This window comes from Oncorhynchus mykiss, chromosome 13 (genome assembly GCF_057628025.1).
Source record: "Oncorhynchus mykiss isolate SJ-2025 chromosome 13, ASM5762802v1, whole genome shotgun sequence".
Classification (NCBI taxonomy): Eukaryota; Metazoa; Chordata; class Actinopteri; order Salmoniformes; family Salmonidae; genus Oncorhynchus; species Oncorhynchus mykiss.
In genome coordinates, this window is record NC_143034.1 from 40,339,611 (window position 1) to 40,358,831 (window position 19,221).

The 19,221-nt window shown below is 41.5% G+C and overlaps 2 protein-coding genes across 5 annotated transcripts in view; both read right to left on the reverse strand.

Annotated features, from left to right (window-relative positions):
• The window catches only part of LOC110486105 (LIM homeobox transcription factor 1-alpha-like), a 28,084-nt gene extending 18,196 nt beyond the window's left edge, over positions 1–9,888 (reverse strand). The window contains exons 1-3 of the mRNA XM_021557464.3: positions 9,658–9,888; positions 5,894–5,979; positions 5,211–5,403 (exon numbers count right to left, since the gene is read on the reverse strand). Of these exons, the coding sequence (XP_021413139.1) occupies positions 5,211–5,403; positions 5,894–5,979; positions 9,658–9,701 (323 nt within the window). The 5' untranslated portion in view covers positions 9,702–9,888. The remainder of the gene's footprint in view (positions 1–5,210; positions 5,404–5,893; positions 5,980–9,657) is intronic.
• A 1,035-nt stretch (positions 9,889–10,923) lies between these two features.
• Positions 10,924–19,221, reverse strand: part of LOC110486106 (GEM-interacting protein) — a 58,263-nt gene continuing 49,965 nt past the window's right edge. For 2 of the 4 annotated variants that reach the window (XM_090196173.1, XM_036940758.2), the window contains one exon: positions 10,924–18,996. In XM_090196173.1, coding sequence (XP_090052299.1) covers positions 18,985–18,996 — 12 coding nt within the window. In that variant the 3' untranslated portion in view covers positions 10,924–18,984. The remainder of the gene's footprint in view (positions 18,997–19,221) is intronic. The other 2 variants (XM_090196172.1, XM_021557466.3) reach the window with 1 other exon arrangement.

Here is a 19,221-nt window from a genome sequence, read left to right on the forward strand (position 1 = left end):
ACCACAGTCTCAAAGAAAACCATTAGTAACACACTACGCCGTCATGGATTAAAATACTGCAGCGCACGCAAGGTCCCCCTGCTCAAGCCAGCGCATGTCCAGGCCCATCTGAAGTTTGCCAATGACCATCTGGATGATCCAGAGGAGGAATGGGAGAAGGTCATGTGGTCTGATGAGACAAAAATAGAGCTTTTTGGTCTAAACTCCACTCGCTGTGTTTGAAGGAAGAAGAAGGATGAGTACAACCCCAAGAACACCATCCCAACCATGAAGCATGGAGGTGGAAACATTTTTTGGGGATACTTTTCTGCAAAGGGGACAGGACGACTGCACCGTATTGAGGGGAGGATGGATGGGGCCATGTATCACGAGATCTTGGTCAACAACCTCCTTCCCTCAGTAAGAGCATTGAAGATGGGTCGTGGCTGGGTCTTCCAGCATGACAACGACCCAAAACACACAGCCAGGGCAACTAAGGAGTGGCTCCGTAAGAAGCATCTCAAGGTCCTGGAGTGGCCTAGCCAGTCTCCAGACCTGAACCCAATAGAAAATCTTTGGAGGGAGCTGAAAGTCCGTATTGCCCAGCGACAGCCCCGAAACCTGAAGGATCTGGAGAAGGTCTGTATGGAGGAGTGGGCCAAAATCCCTGCTGCAGTGTGTGCAAACCTACAGAACTACAGGAAACGTATGATCTCTGTAATTGCAAACAAAGGTTTCTGTACCAAATATTAAGTTCTGCTTTTCTGATGTATCAAATACTTATGTCATGCAATAAAATTCTAATTAATTAATTAAAAACCATACAATGTGATTTTCAGGATTTCTGTTTCGATTCCGTCTCTCACAGTTGAAATGTACCTATGATACAAATTACAGACCTTTACATGCTTTGTAAGTAGGAAAACCTGCAAAATCGGCAGTGTATCAAATACTTGGTCTTCCCACTGTATACACACACACACACACACACACACACACACACACACACACACACACACTGCTCAAAAAAATAAAGGGAACAACACAATGTAACTCCAAGTCAATCACACTTCTGTGAAATCAAACTGTCCACTTAGGAAGCAACACTGATTGACAATAAATTTCACATGCTGTTGTGCAAATGGAATAGACAACAGGTGGAAATTATAGGCAATTAGCAAGACACCCCGAATAAAGGAGTGGTTCTGCAGGTGGGGACCACAGACCACTTCTCAGTTCCTATGCTTCCTGGCTGATGTTTTGGTCACTTTTGAATGCTGGCGGTGCTTTCACTCTAGTGGTAGCATGAGACAGAGTCTACAACCCACACAAGTGGCTCAGGTAGTGCAGCTCATCCAGGATGGCACATCAATGCGAGCTGTGGCAAGAAGGATTGCTGTGCCTGTCAGCGTAGTGTCAAGAGCATGGAGGCGCTACCAGGAGACAGGCCAGTACATCAGGAGACGTGGAGGAGGCCGTAGGAGGGCAACAACCCAGCAGCAGAACCGCTACCTCCGCCTTTGTGCAAGGAGGAGCAGGAGGAGCACTGCCAGAGCCCTGCAAAATGACCTCCAGCAGGCCACAAATGTGCATGTGTCTGCTCAAACGGTCAGAAACAGACTCCATGAGGGTGGTATGATGGCCCGACGTCCACAGGTGGGGGTTGTGCTTACAGCCCAACACCGTGCAGGACGTTTGGCATTTGCCAGAGAACACCAAGATTGGCAAATTCGCCACTGGCGCCCTGTGCTCTTCACAGATGAAAGCAGGTTCACACTGAGCACATGTGACAGACGTGAGAGAGTCTGGAGACGCCGTGGAGAACGTTCTGCTGCCTGCAACATCCTCCAGCATGACCGGTTTGGCAGTGGGTCAGTCATGGTGTGGGGTGGCATTTCTTTGGGGGGCCGCACAGCCCCCCATGTGCTCGCCAGAGGTAGCCTGACTGCCATTAGGTACCAAGATGAGATCCTCAGACCCCTTGTGAGACCCTATGCTGGTGCGGTTGGCCCTGGGTTCCTCCTAATGCAAGACAATGCTAGACCTCATGTGGCTGGAGTGTGTCAGCAGTTCCTGCAAGAGGAAGGCAGTTCTGCCCGTTCCCCAGACCTGAATCCAATTGAGCACATCTGGGACATCATGTCTCGCTCCATCCACCAACGCCACGTTGCACCACAGACTGTCCAGGAGTTGGCGGATGCTTTAGTCCAGGTCTGGGAGAAGATCCCTCAGGAGACCATCCGCCACCTCATCAGGAGCATGCCCAGGCGTTGTAGGGAGGTCATACAGGCACGTGGAGGCCACACACACTACTGAGCCTCATGTTCACTTGTTTTAAGGACATTACATCAAAGATCAGCCTGTAGTGTGGTTTTCCACTTTAATTTTGAGTGTGACTCCAAATCCAGAACTCCATGGGTTGATAAATTTGATTTCCATTGATCATTTTTGTGTGATTTTGTTGTCAGCACATTCAACTATGTAAAGAAAAAAGTATTTAATAAGAATATTTAATTCATTCAGATCTAGGATGTGTTATTTTAGTGTTCCCTTTATTTTTTTGAGCAGAGACTCAAATCTATCTCTATATGAGAGACTCAAGATGGGGCACTCATTCTATAGCCTACTTACAACATGGGAGCAAGTCTACTCTGTATAGGTTAAGTCTTTGATCTAGGTTAGACAATACAACATGGTCACCCATTCTATACTTTCAATAATTATATGTATGTACCAATATCGAATGCGATAAGCAAGATTTTCTTAGACACCTGAACTCATGGGTAACAGCTAAACTGTATATGTCAAAGTATTCACACCCCTTGACATTTTGTTGTGTTACAGTCTGAATTTAAAATGTATTAAATTGAGATTTTGTGTCCTTGGTCTACACACAATACTCCATAATGTCAAAGGGAATTATGTTTTTATCCATTTCTACAAATTAATAAAAAATGTAAAGCTGAACTGTCTTTAGTCTAAGTATTCAACCCCTTTGTGCTGAACAAGTCACAAAATAAGTTGCATGGACTCACTCTGTGTGCAATAATAGTGTTTAACATGATTTTTGGATGACTACCTCATCTCTGTACCACACACATAATTATCTGTAAAGTTCATCAGCCAAGCATTGAATTTCAAACACAGATTCAACCACAAAGACCAGTGAGGTTTTCCAATGCCACACAAAGAAGGGCACCTATTGGTAGGTGATTTTTTTTTAAAGCAGACATTGAATATCCCTTTGAGCATTGTGAAGTTATTAACTACACTTTGGATAGTATACACCCAGTCACTACAAAGATACAGGCGTCCTTCATAACTCAGTTGCCGGAGAGAAAGGAAACCGCTGAAGGATTTCACCATGAGGCTAATGGTAACTTTAAAACAGAGTATAATGGCTGTGACAGGTGAAAACTGAGGACGGATCAACAATGTTGTAGTTACTCCACAATACTAACCTAATTGACAGAGTCAAAAGAAGGAAGAATAAAAAATATTCTAAAACATGCATCCTGTTTGCAACAGAACACTAAAGTAATACTACAAAAAATGTGGAAAGAAATGTGTCTTATGTCCTGAATACAAAGCGTTATGTTTGGGGAAAATACAACACAACACATCACTGAGTACCACTCTTCACGTTTTCAAGCATGGTGGTGGCTGCATCATGTTATGGGTATGCTCGTCATCGGCAAGGATTAGGGAGTTTTTTAAGATAAAAAGAAACGGAATAGAGCTAAGCAGAGGCTAAGTCTTAGAGGAAAACCTGGTTCACTCTGCTTTCCAACAGACACCACGATATAAATGCACCTTTCAACATGACAATAACCTAAAACACAATGCCAAATATACACTGGAGTTGCTTACAAAGAAGACATTGAATGCTCCAGAGTAGCATAGTTACAATTTTTACTTAAAATTGTCTTGAAAATCTATGACAACACTTGGCTGTCCAGCAATGATCAACAACCAATTTGATAGAGCTTGAAGAATTTCAAAAATAATAATGTGCAAGTATTGTACAATACAGGTGTGCAAAGAGACTTACCCAGAAAGACTCATAGCTGTAATCACCACCAAAGGTGATTCTAACATGTATTGACTCAGGGGGTTGAATACTTATGTAATCAAGATATATTAGTGTTTTTTTTTCATTAATGTTTTACAAATATTATAAATTGTTCTTCCGCTTTGACATTACAGAGTATTTTGTGTAGATCGTTGACAATTAAATCCATTTTAATCCCACCTTGTAACACAACAAAATGTGGGAAAAGTAATGGAGTATGATTACTTACTGAAGGCACTGTAGTAGCAGACACTTTTAGAGGGACTGAGACAGTGAACTCATTACCTCAATACCATTTAATATCTGTCGCACTCCAATCCCCCCTACTAACACCTCACCCAAATTACCCCGGAACGAAACACACTAATCTTAGTTGTCTATTATTTACATGCTAAGCATTTACAAATAAGCAGTAACTGAAAACTTCTCTACTACCCTCTCCACTATATATATCCCCCTTCACCTATCCCTCTGTCTGTCTCTCCCTCCCTCCCTCCCTTCTCTCTCCTTTCCTCCAACGCCCCCTCTCTCATCCAGATGTCTGCTACAGTGGGAGAGTCTGTGCGCCTGGACGTCGTCTGACACTTTTCACAAGAATGATAACGACCTGCTTGCTACGTCCTTCAGCCATCCATCCCTGGGGATCTCACACACACCACCAACAAACAAACACACCCACGACCACACACATGCATACACACACGTTGAACACATGCATGCACACACACCCACACATAGACTGACCAACAGACCCCCCAGACTGATCGAAACTCCACACCAAGTCACATTTATCAGAGAGGAAAGTGGAGCTAGCTTACTGCCACACTAATAGCAATCAAGCGTGTCATGTATATACCCACTAAAACATTCAGGTACTAGTGTCTGCAGGTTTTATTTTTTTAATAGAAATAGAAATTCGCAGACACTGGGCCCTCCATGGAATGAGTTTGACACGTTTTCCATATGTTCTGTCATATATTCCATATATACCAGTTCCTATAAGCCCCTGAGCCATTTCACAAGTTTGCTCTATCCCGAAACCAGCACACCTGATTCAGGGTGGCACAAGGACTAGGTGACAAAATACATTGATTAAGACAACGCAAACTCTAACGTTTGTGTGTCTTTTGGGATTTTAGTAGTATTGACGTTCTCTTACTTTTCGTAGTCATGCTTGCAGTACAGCAGACGGTCTCTGCAGTAGCATGTCCCACTAAGCGCGCTCAGACACACCGCACACTTGACGCAGGTCTCGTGCCACGAGCGCTCGTTGACACGCAGTAGGAAGCGATCCGCAATGGGCGACTCACACCCCGCGCACACCTCGCCCCCTCCGCCCATATGTTCTGAACCTGAGGGGAGAGGGGGACACAGGGCAAAGGGGATACCTAGTCAGTTGCACAACTGAATGCATTCAACCTAAATATGTCTCCCGCATTGAACCCTAACCATCTGAATCAGAGAGATACGGAGGCTGCCTTAATCGAAGTCCACGTCATTGGAGGGTATAGTGTGTGTGTGTGTGTGTGTGTGTGTGTGTGTGTGGTCAAATCTGTAAATGTCAAGCAGAACTTGATTTTTTTTGGTTAATTCGATATTACTTCCCGGCAAGGTCCATAATTATTTGATGACAAAAATAGCAATACAAATGTATCACATATCAAATATATTACATATTTCTCATATATTTATCACATTTATAACATAAAGTTCAGAATTTAAAACGTTCTGTCACTATAACCTTTGACATTTCAATGGATATTCATTTCATTTTTGGACTATAATGTTAAAATAATTATGTGCCAGTCAGGCCCAAGATGTCAGTCCCATTTCACTCCTCACCGAATGGCGTGGAGGCTGGAGGCTGCTGAAGACATGATTGGGTCTCCTCTGTTTTCATCCCGTCCCTCCTTCCTTCGTCGTGTTCGCTGGACGAGAAGGAGAAGAGAGAAAAAATGACAGTTACCCTCTAAATACAAGCCTACAGTCAACAAGTGTGTAGAAGGAAAAAATTGAGGGCAGATTGTCGTCGCCGAAAAGGGAGAAAGAGGATATACTGTAAGGGGAAAATAAAACGCATCAAAAGTCAATGAAAGACACGTAGGCTAAGGCCTAAACATGATCGTGGATATTATATTTCGGTGTCCTCTTGAAAACATATTTAATATTCAAATGTATGAATTAATTACATAAACAGTCGACCTGCAATGCGCACATTTTGCAACAGGAATAAAATCGTATACAAGTATTGCCTCGGAATGGATAAATGCATAGGAAATAAAAATAAATGTGCTAGGCTTAATAGGTTACTCAATTCGGTCTACTCAACAGAGTTTTAAACACCTGACACACTGAGATTTAACGTTGGAGCCGAAGGTGATGTGTGGTCCTATTCATGTTTATTTATTTGCATATATGATACCCGAAGTCAGATTGGGGGTCGAACCGGATATCTGGTTTTGCCCTAATATTGACCAAAACAGGTCGGGATTAAACCCCGTGACCTGCTGACGCCACACCGCTACACAAACCCAGAAACGGCCCAAATCCATCCCAGTCCGTTGTTGGAGAGGGAAAATGCAATACCGGATATTTAAAATAAATAAAGATAATTTTGTCGAATACGATTCATAGAAATTTATGAATTCAAAATTCCAACTAAAGCATGGGGATTTATTAATATACTTTGAATAATAATACCAATATGAATAATAATACGCTAATAACTGTTAATAGAATAATAATAATAATATGATAATATAATTACTAACGGTGTTAATGGTGTGGTAGGCTATAGAATTTCTCAAACCCGACACTTAGTAATGGACTTCTCAGACCTATTCCATGAACACAAACTTAATCTACATAAATCGTGACATTTCAATAATGCACTATGTTCAATAGGCCTATTGCAACATAGCGTGAACATGTTTATCTATTATTTGACAGTATTCTAAATCAAAGTGACTTTAAATTTGTTTTTTTTAATGAATATTTATAATTAAGAACGCCTAAATCTAATTCCAGCCGATACCCTACATTTCGAAAGGAACTAATTGTTCTGAATGAACGATTTAATTTAAATACATTATTTGGTTTTTAAATTGATCTAGGCTTTAAATTATACATTCTCAATTATTGGGTTAAAATATAACAATTCTTAGTCGAATATGAAGCTTACATGTTTATGAACTGAACTGATGAAGACTTTCAAGATACCTTTGCTCTCATTGGAGGAATTAGGGTGTCACTGCTTCGAATAAAAATAAAAGTAATTTAAAAAAATAAAACCTGAAAAATCATCAAGAAATGTGAATCATTATTGATTTAGGCTATATGAATACATAGGCTAAAATTTCATTTACACCGTCATTACAAATCGAAATAATTATTAGGCCTTGTATAAAATAGCCTACTAAATCAAATAATTTAGGCCTATTAATGTGCATAGACTACAGAACTGTATCCACTAACTTCAAAAATATGTATTTCAATGTATTATTATTCCAAATGATCACAACAGTGATTACAAGATAGGCTATAACATACTATTAGAAAACCACATAAACCAATAAAATCACTTGAAAAACAAATATGGAATATTCTTGTTTTCGACTAACTGCTATAATGGACACTGTATTATCATAGAATTTGAGCCTTGTTGTTGCCTTGCTTGCCAAAGAGCGCGCGTCTCTATTCGCCTATTTCTAAGAGCACATAACTGATTGCAATTTCATGTCTATTATTCATAGCTGTGTAATGCAGACAAATACTGTTGACCAGAACTGTATATCCTTAAACTACTATCATGTAAGCTTTATGTTATACCGATAATATACAGGACAAAACTGAAGGGGCACCTGGTTTAGTCGTCCCCCCTCTAAATAAAAAGCACAGGCCTATATACATCTTTAGGCCCTGTGTGGTGATAGGGATATCAAAGCTTTACACATTGGTTAACATTGAGAAACTTTATAGGTGAAGAACAATATGTTCTGTGAACACCAAAGTCTGGGGAATGTGCTCGGAAGTTGTAGGTTAAGGTTAGGGTCAGGTAAGGGTTATGGTTAAGGTTAGGGTAAGGGTTGGGTTTAAGATTAGGGTTTAGGGTAGGGATGTCCCATGGATCGCAGATAGCACTAACAATGAAAGATCACCTATATGCACCGCATTTGCTGGTAATGCCGTCAACTTTCTTTGAGCTATGTTATTACTGCATCATCATCACACGTTCACAATAAGGCTAATCTACATTTGATTTCATATTTTCCCTTATATTTCCCCCATTATATTCACATAACTAGGCTACCACTGCCTTTTTCAATTTGTGTCACCCTGTAGCCTATATTATCCACAACATGTTGATATAAACGTGTAGGCTACTGTTTATAAACGTGTAGGCTACTACTGGATAAATAGTCTATTTCTTTATGGGCTAATACCACCCCACATTTCTACAACTCATTGGAAAGACATGCATACATTGACTTTTCAAATCAAATAAAATCTAACTTTATTTGTCACATGCGCCGAATTCCAAGTGTAGACCTTACCGTGAAATGCTTACTTACAAGCCCTTAACCAACAGTGCAGGTTAGTTGAGTTAATTTGTACATGTAGGTAGGGGTGAAGTGACTATGCATAGATAATACACAGCGAGTAGCAGCAGTGTACAAAACAAATGGGGGGGGGGTCAATGTAATAGTCCGGTGGCCATTTGATTAATTGTTCAGCAGTCTCATGGCTTGGGGTGTAGAAGCTGTTAAAGGAGCCTTTTGGTCCTAGACTTGGCGCTCCGGTACCGCTTGCCGTGCGGTAGCAGAGAAAACAGTCTATGACTATTGGCTTACAACCGAGGTTGTGGCTATTATCAAATTATATACTCTGTATCAAACTCGATGAAGAGCGAGACTCCATCATCATCAATATCATACAGGTAGAAATGAGATAGGCCAGTACTTTTCATACCCATCAACGTTCCACAACGTCTGGAGGTCAGGTGAATCAGGTGTGCTAGCTCAGAGCTCTCATCGGGAACCCCGAGACACCAGCCCGTTCCAAAACTTTGTATAGTTTACATTTTGGAACTGGCTGGGGTCTCGGGGTTCCTGATGAGAGCTCTGAAAACCCCGGAGATAGGCTATAATAATTTCAAAATATCGATAAGGACTAAAGGTTTACCATTATGGACCTCAAGCCTATAATAAGACAGAACATGTATCTCGACAACCTTATTATTCAACAAAATATTAAAGTCAAATATTACAAACTATTTGGGTATTTAAAAGTATGCTATGTTAAAGTGGATAGGCCTACACATATGAAATGAACTAGGCTAGTCAAATAGCAGATTAGGTTCCAGGCAATATGCAATACATAGCCTACACTTGGATAAAAGTCAAACCTGATTCCCATCAGCCTCTGAAATAATAACATCGAGAAACCGATGTAGGATCGCTCCTATTTCCAAGGAAGAAAAGGGGGTGGCCTGGTTAAATGTGCTGAAAAATGCCAAACACATATTTGCAACATATCTGCGATTTGAGGTTGGCAATGCACCGACAACCTGTCGACGCGTTCTGGATGTTGGCGGCAGACGCACATACCTTGAGGTGAAACACACTCCTTCCGAAACCTCTATCGGTAGCATTAAAATATCATAAGACTATTCGTTCCGTGAATGTGCACGCGTCGTATAGTCCTATTTCAAACTCCAGAAGGCGAATAGCAGCAAAATAGCATGTTATGTTAAGGCAAACTATTCTATTGTGCTCTCTTTTCTCCCCGTCGCTCTAAAGCGGACTCTGCGCCCGGAGTTCGGTGGGCATAAAACGACTGAGAGGAGGAGGAGCAGGAGAAACGGCGACGGTTCTTAAGGTGAGGGGGGTGTATTGACGTAGTGATAACGTGCTGTAATGGTAAAATGGATAATATGGAATCACCATCCGGTGATCAATGCTGTTCTTTTTTTGGATAATTGCATTGTTTTAACAAAACCATCATGCATTAACAATGACAATAAAATTACTTTCAATAAAATTCACTGTAGAAAAAAATTATCCATTGACCATCAATGCGTAGTTCATACATACTCTTTTGAAATAGTGCTGCTGCATTATAGGAACTATTACAGCGAATTACTTTTATGAGATTTTGTTATTTCACAACGTATCCTACGCTTGGCTATACCCATATTCTCAACTGTTGAGATGACATCGAAATATTTGGATTGTTAGGGCTATAAAGGTTCAATCAAAAGTGGCGCACGTTTTGGTTTTTGCCCCTAGCACTACACAGCTAATTCAAATAATCAGCTAATCTTCAAGCTTTGATAATTTGAATCAGCTGTGTAGTGTTAAGGAAAAAAATTAAACGTGCCCTTGGGGTCCCGAGGACCGAGTTTGGGAAACGCTGGACTAGGCCCTATACGTGGTATGACCAACCTACATGTGTAAAGAGAAAGGGTTTGATGAGACAAAACATACACCTAACTAAACAATTAGAAACAAATGTTTTCCTACTTGCTAGAAACAATAAGTGGTTGATTTAACGTTTGGCCCCTTTTGTAAAATAAAAATAAAAATAAAAAATAAAATAAAAAATAAAATATATATATATATATATATATATATATATATATATATATATATAACTTTTCATGCAGTGAATTCTACTGCCACCGTGTGGCATCCTACTCTTCTTACATGATGATAAAGTGAATCACAGCAGGAATTCTATGGAATGCTTTTGTACGAAGTCCATACAGGAATTCATCTGACTGGAATTCATATAAAATTGATCCAAATGTTGGAAATAGTTGTAGTTAGAAGTTAATATGGAATATATTATAAAAGGGAAGCTCAATGTAAAAGTGCATCTTTATATTTGTTTATTAATAGAAATCTTACAGCATTCCAATGAGCTGCCTATAAAACACAGAAAAATCCCACATGTATCAACCGTTTGTTTACAGTAGAAGCCTGGCATTCACGTTTTTAAGGGAATAACAAACAGTGCACGAAACACGTGTCAGAGCAGGAGGGGGATCAACTTTTTTCAGAATTCATAAAGAGGATGAGGGTATAGACAGAGATTTATTGACCAGCCCTATGACCGTAAGAGGACAGACTATCTAAGCCTATATATTTGTGTGTGCTATGCACAACTCTCAAACTCTATCGAAATATTTTCCTTAGCAGTCCCGAGTTACAAATATTTCAGAGCAGTCCAGATTAACTTAACTAACTAAAAACTAACTAACTAAAAAAATCACATATTTGTCTGGTCCAAGTTTAACTGGAGAGAGAGAGACTGAAAACAACCCCCCCCCCCCCCCCAAAAAAAAATAAAAACCTTGAGAGAGTAGTCTGTCTGCAGTCTGTAACTATGCCAGGGTTGGACTCCAGAAAGAGAGAGTGCTTCCTCATTATAAGGATGTATCTGTGTCCCAAATGGAACCCTATTCCGAATCCTTACATAGGGCGCTGGTCAACAGTAATGTACTATTGGGGATAGAGTGCCATTTGGGGCGGAGGCACATGGACTTCTCTTTAAAGGGGTTATTACAGTGATTCTCCTGCTATATTTAGGTTCTGGAGTCACTTCTTCACCAGAGCTGGCTGTTGGTTGCCAGCCCAATCTTGGCTTGTTAGAGATACAGTGTGTATTCATTAGTGCACACCATAGCAAATCGTTTCACAATGAAAACAAGTTTCGGTATCACTTTATAATAACTCCATGTAATAAAGCATTTATAATGTATCAGTAAATAGTTTATTCATCATTACTCATTCATAAAATGTTTAATATAAACTCAGCAGAAAAATAAACGCCCCTTTTTCAGGACCCTGTCTTTCAAAGATAATTCATAAAAATCCAAATAACTTCATAGATCTTCATTGTAAAGGGTTTAAACAACTGTTTCCCATGCTTGTTCAATGAACCATAAACAATTAATGAACATGTACCTGTGGAACGGTTGTTAAGACACTAACAGTTTACAGACGGTAGGCAATTAAGGTCACAGTTATGAAAACTTAGGACACTAAAAAGGCCTTTCTACGGACTCTGAAAAGCACCAAAAGAAAAAAGACAGCACTACAGGGAGACAAGACGGACAGCTGATCGTCCTCGCAGTGGCAGACCACGTGTAACAACACCTGCACAGTACATTCGGTACATCCGAACATCACACCTGCGGGACAGGTACAGGATGACAACAACAACTGCCCGAGTTACACCAGGGACGCACAATCTCTCCATCAGTGCTCAGACTGTCCGCAATAGGCTGAGAGAGGCTGGACTGAGGGCTTGTAGGCCTGTTGTAAGGCAGGTCCTCACCAGACATCACCGGCAACAACGTCGCCTATGGGCACAAACCCATCGTCGCTGGACCAGACAGGACTGGCAATAAGTGCTCTTCACTGACGAGTCGCGGTTTTGTCTCACCAGGGGTGATGGTCGCATTCACGTTTATCGTTGAAGGAATGAGCCTTACACCGAAGCCTGTACTCTGGAGTGGGATCGAGTTGGAGGTGGAGGGTCCGTCATGGTCTGGGGCGGTGTGTCACAGCATCATCGGACTGAGCTTGTTGTCATTGCAGGCAATCAAACGAGACATCGTCCTCCCTCATGTAGTATCCTTCCTGCAGGCTCATCCTGACATGACCCTCCAGCATGACAATGCCACCAGCCATACTGCTCCTTCTGTGAGTGATTTCCTGCAAGACAGGAATGTCATTGTTCTGCCATGTCCAGCGAAGAGCCCGGATCTCAATCCCATTGAGTACGTCTGGGACCTGTTTGATCGGAGGGTGAGAGCTAAGGCCATTCCCCCCAGAAATGTCCGGGAACTTGCAGGTGCCTTGGTAGAAGAGTGAGGTAACATCTCAAAGCAAGAACGGTCAAATCTGGTGCAGTCCATGAGGAGATTCACTGCAGTACTTAATGCAGCTGGTGGCCACACCATATACTGACTGTTGCTTTTGATTTTGACCCCCCCTTTGTTCAGGGACACATTATTCAATTTCTGTTAGTCACATGGCTGTGGAACTTGTTCAGTTTATGTTGAATCTTGTTACGTTCATACAAATATTTACACATTTGCTGAAGTTTGCTGAAAATAAACGCAGTTGACAGTGAGAGGCCGTTTTTTTAGGTCTGTATAAACCATTTTCTAATCATTAGTTAAGTATTTTTGCAAGGCCTGATCTAAAGTGTGGGCTATTTATACTTTATAAATGCTTTGAGTGACCAGTGTAATTTCTCACAAAAAGATGGACATGTCATTCATCGGTAGACATTCTAGAAGTACCTCCTAGGACTGAAGGTTTCAAAAAGTTCCCTAGAACATACCAACGGTTAAACAATAAGCACACAATACAGACAATGTTTAAATATCTTGAACATTTTATTCCAAAACAGTCACACTGTTGTAATAGTGTGATGTGTGACTTCAGACTCACTCTATGCTGAGTATTTTTTTTTTTTAATTGTCTGAAAATGCGAACGTTAGCATTTCTTGGCAGTGATATTTCTACCAAAACCAAAGTGTGGATTGCAGTCACGTCTTAGAGCAGTCTATAGACTGCGTGCGAGGTAGGGAAACAAGTATCTGAATTCATAACTTCGCTGAATTATCCCATTATGTTTAAAGAGTTACTACCTTTAAAGGCCAGTAAAAGTGCCGCCAAACGAAGCCGTGTGAAAATAGTCTGTGGTTAAAGGACTGAAGCACTGGAAGCATTTTAAAGTTATAGATGTAGCATTTATATCTGCAAATCATACATGGAACATATCTACCTCAATCACATAGGCCTATCGGTAGTAATGGAGGAATAGAGAGAACAACCAAGGTTGACAACATTAGCAAAACATTCACATTACAATAGAGGGCTGCATTCCCGTGGGAGACAGGGTGGCGTGAGCTGCTTCACATAAGCCTAAAAGAACATTGCGGGACTGCAGTTGGGTTCGGGATCAGTTCTTGCAGTAGCGGGTGGGAGTCAGAGAGAAAGCCAGCAGTGGAAAGCTGCGGGTGAGGGTGGGGTGCAGGCAGGAGCGGGATGAATAAATCAGTCTGGTGCAGACCTCTACATTACAACTCTTCCTCATGTTCTTGCAACAGTTGTTTTACAACAGTTTTCGTGAATATATTGATATATTTCCTTAAAATCTATGGGGACGCTATTTCATTATTAGATAAAAAAACGTGCCCGTTTTAAGCGCAATATTTTGTCACGAAAAGATGCTCGACTATGCAGATAATTGACAGCTTTGGAAAGAAAACAGTCTAACGTTTCCAAAACTGCAAAGATATTATCTGTGAGTGCCACAGAACTCATGCTACAGGCGAAACCAAGATGAAACTTCAAACAGGAAATGAGCAGAATTTCTGAAGCTCTGTTTTCCAATGTCTCCTTATATGGCTGTGAATGCACCAGGAACGAGCCTGCGCTTTCTGTCGTTTCTTCAAGATGTCTGCAGCATTGTGACGTATTTGTAGGCATATCATTGGAAGATTGGCCATAAGAGACTACATTTTCCAGGGGTCCGCCCGGTGTCCTTTGTCTAAATTGGTGCGTAATCTTCAGTTGTGGGCATTTTCTGGGATTCAGGACAGAAAGCACACTTCCACGAACGATATATAATCGAAGAGATATGTGAAAAACACCTTGAGGATTGGTTCTAAACAACGTTTGCCCTGTTTCAGTCGATATTATGGAGTTAATTTGGAAAAAAGTTTGGCGTTTTGATGACTGGAATTTTGTTTTTTTTTGGTAGCCAAACGTGACGCACCAAACGGAGCGATTTCTCCTAAACAAATAATCTTTCAGGAAAAACTGAACATTTGCTATCTAACAGAGTCTCCTCATTGAAAACATCTGAAGTTCTTCAAAGGTAAATGATTTTATTTGAATGCTTTTCTGTTTTTTGTGAAAAATGTTGCCTGCTGAATGCTAACGCTAATGCTAACGCTAAATGCTACGCTAGCTAGCTACTGTTACACAAATGATTGTTTTCCTATGGTTGAGAAGCATATTTTGAAAATCTGAGATGACAGTGTTGTTAACAAAAGGCTAAGCTTGAGAGCTAGCATATTTATTTCATTTCATTTGCGATTTTCATGAATAGTTAACGTTGCGTTATGGTAATGAGCTTGAGGCTGTATTCACGATCCCGGATCCGGGATGGCTAAGTGCAACTGGCCCAGCGCAGTCAAACACTAGAATTTCCTGTGTTTCATATATATTTCCACAATATGAGGTTGAAATAATAATGTGAAAATTATGATAATGCCATTCTACTTAATTTTTTTTTGCCTGTTTTGGTGGGACGAAGTTTTGGCCTGCCTGGCGGTAAATGAGTTTATAGACCATTAAGAAAGAGTTCTAAACCTCTCTGTCAATAACAGCTACTGTCGTTTTTTAGGTTTCCCCTCCCACCCAGACCACTCCTAGACAGTCCTAGCAAAATTATTTATTGAGAAATTTCCCTTTGCTAAGAAGCAATTTTTTGTTTCTTTTTGACCATTTTAAGGTTACCCAGAAATTATTTGACATTGAGATAAAAACGTCTGCATTGCACCTTTAAACATCCTGTGTTGTGTCCTTGTTCTTTTACCATATATTCTAGGCTATTTTCAGACCTTAAGGAGCATCAGGTACAGCTGGACTGTCTACCAATGGCATGTCCGTCTTCTTGTGAAAAGTTACACGGGTCACTCAAAACATTTCTAAAGTACCTATAAAGTGTAAATAGCACACACTTTAGACGAGGCCATGCAAAAAGACGTAACTAATGATTATTAAATGGTTTAAATGACCTATATTAAACCTCTTATGAATGGAGTAATTATGAATAAATTATGAATAATCTATTTACTAATCCATTACAAATTCTTTATTACGTGGAGTTATTATGAAGTGCTACCAGAGTTTCTATTGGATATATTCAGGTAGGTCCCGCCCCGCTTGGTTCAGTTTGGTTTCTGTTGAAGACAGTGTGCACGACTGGAATTTTCACGGAAGTCGTTCTGTTGATTATCATTACAGTACATGTTTTGATGCAAATTATACAGACAGTATAGGCCTTAATTATGTAAAGTCAAGATTTGGCCCTGTATATAAACAGTGCGTATGGACAGTGTGCGAGTAGGCCCTTTGATGAGCTTTTCATTTATGTGCATCACTGTGATGAGTTACAGTACCAGTCAAAAGTGTGGACACACCTACTCATTCAAGGGTTTTTCTTCATTTTGTAGAATAATAGTGAAGTCATCAAAACTATGAAATTACACATATGGAATCATGTAGTAACCAAAAAAGTGTTAAACAAATCTAAATATATTTTATATCTGAGAATCTTCAAAGTAGCCACCCTTTGCCTTGATGACAGCTTTGCACACTCTTGGTATTCTCTCAACCAGCTTCATGAGGAATGCTTTTCCAACAGTCGAAGGAGTTCCCACATATGCTGAGCACTTGTTGTCTGCTTTTCCTTCATTCTATGGTCCAACTCAACCAAACCCCCCCAAAAAATAATAGTACCAGTAAGCGCAAACCAGATGGGATGGCGTATCGCTGCAGAATGCTGTGGTAGCCATGCTGCTTATGTGTTTTAAAAAAAAAAGTGTGCCTTGAATTCCGCGAACCGGGAGACCCATGGGGCGGCGCACAATTGGGCCAGCGTCGTCCGGCTTAGGGGAGGGTTTGGCCGGCAGTGATGTCCTTGTCCCATCGTGCAGTAGCGACTCCTGTGGCGGGCACGCTGACATGGTCGCCAGGTGCACAGTGTTTCCTCCGACATATTGGTGCGGCTAGCTTCCGGGTTAAGTGGGCATTGTGTCAAGAAGCAGTGCGGCTTGGTTGAGTTGTGTTTCGGAGGATGCACGGCTCTCTATCGTCGTCTCTCCCGAGTCCGTACGGGAGTTGCAGCGATGAAACAAGACTACCAAAACAAGACTACCAATTGGATACCACAAAATTAGGGAGAAAATGGGGTAAAAGAAAAGTGTGCCTTGATTTTTAAATAAATCACTGACAGTGTCACCAGCAAAGCACCATCACACCTCCTCCTCCATGCTTCATGGTGGGAACCACACATGCAGAGAACATCTGTTCACCTACTCTGCTTCTTACAAAGACACTGTGGTTGGAACAAAAAAATCTAAAATTTGGACTCATCAGACCAAAGGACAGATTTCCACCTGTCTAATGTCCATTACTTGTGTTTCTTGGCCCAAGCGAGTCTCTTCTTATTATTGGTGTCCTTTAGTAGTGGTTTCTTTGCAGCAATTCGACCATGAAGGCCTGATTCACGCAGTCTCTTCTGAACAGTTGATGTTGGGATGTGTCTGTTACTTGAACTCTGTGAAACATTTATTTGGGCTGCAAACAGAGGTGCAGTTAACTCTAATGAACTTATCCTCTGCAGCAGAGGTAACTCTGGGTCTTCCTTTCCTGTGTCGGTCCACATTGTTTATGTGACTGCACTTGAAGGAACATAAAAAATTCTTGAAAATTTCCGGGTTGACTGACCTTCCTGTCTTAAAGTAATGATGGACTGTTGTTTATTTTTGCTTATTTGAGGTGTAATAATATGGACTTTGTCTTTTACCAAATAGGCCTATCTTCTGCATACCACCACTACCTTGTCACAACACGATTGGCTCAAACGCAATAAGAAGGAAAGAAATTCCACAAATTAACTTTTAACAAGGCACACCTGTTAATTGAAATGCATTCCAGGTGACCTCATGAAGCTGGTTGAGAGAATGCCAAGCGTGTGCAAAGCTGTCATCAAGGCAAAGGGTGGCTACTTTGAAAAATATAAAATATATTTTGTTCAACACTTTTTTGGGTTACTACATGATTCCATATGTGTTATTTCATAGTTTTGATGTCTTCACTATTATTCTACAATGTAAAAAATAGTAAAAAATAAAGAAAAACCCTTGAATGAGTAGGTGTGTCCAAACTTTTGACTGGTACTGTTCTGTATTTATGAGTATTCTGGAGTAATCATGTATGTTCTGTATTTATGAGTATTCTGGAGTAATCATGAGCGGATGTAAATTTTCACTGTATTTGTAAAAAAACATTTGAAGTTACACAGTACAATTCATCCCTTCTAGGGGTTTAACCATAGAAATAGAATCCTGCCAGTCACGAAACGTTGATTTGAATGAGGAATGTCCATTCTCGAATGTGGTTCCAATTCTATGGTTTAAAGTTTCATCCTTCCTCAGACAAAGTGTTGCTGCAGTCCTGAGGGGCTGCGTCTGAGCTTCAGTCCTGACAGGATCCTCTGGCCCGGGCCACTCAGACCCTCCTCTCCGCCCTGTCTCCGCCTCTCACCCAACCACCCCTGACTGTTATTGGACTGGTTCACGTTCAGCTGAGACAATGTGGCTAACCGACTCCTAAGCCACGCCTCCTGAGCACCGGTGCTCGGTGTCGCTACTGCTGTTGCAACTATTGAGGGTTCTACTACCACTGTCGCCGCCCGCAGTCTGCCCTGTGGAACCTCATATGGGCGTGTCTTCTCTCTTTCTGTCTGGTTCTCTGGTGCGTGGCCTCCAGCCTGGCTGAGCAGGTGGTAGGCAGTGGTCTCGGGGTGGAGCTCCAATCGAAGGCTTCTCCTTCTCTGGCTACCAGGGTCAGGGGAGGGGCTACGACTGCTGTCTTCGCTCCTCGACTGGTTTCTCCTCCTCTCCTCCTCTTCATCCTCCTCTTCTTCATCCTCCTCTTCCCCGAGCAGCCCAGCCCTGGTAGTACCCGCGGAGCGGCGGAGACCCGGGGTGGGCTGGCGCTGGTATTTGACAGGCGGCCTACTGAAGTGGCTCTGTGGCTGGGTCCCCACAGAGGGAGAGTCCCCTGGTTCTGGACTCCACACCAGATCACCCAGAGCAGCAGCCTCTGCTGATGCCCCCCTCACAGCCACGACTGGGGAAGCAAAGGGGAGGAGAGAGGGGAGGAGAGGCGACAATAAGGCAAACCAGAGAAACACAGATTAACCACTGTATTTCACTTTTAGCTTGGCAAAGTAAATACTCTGTCTCTTTCTATCATAACATGTGTGAGTATAGCCTTGCTTTTGAGAGGCTGTTGAATTTTGGCAAAAGAAAGCAGAAAATGCCTACAGTCAAGCCAGCAGAGGGCGCTATAACA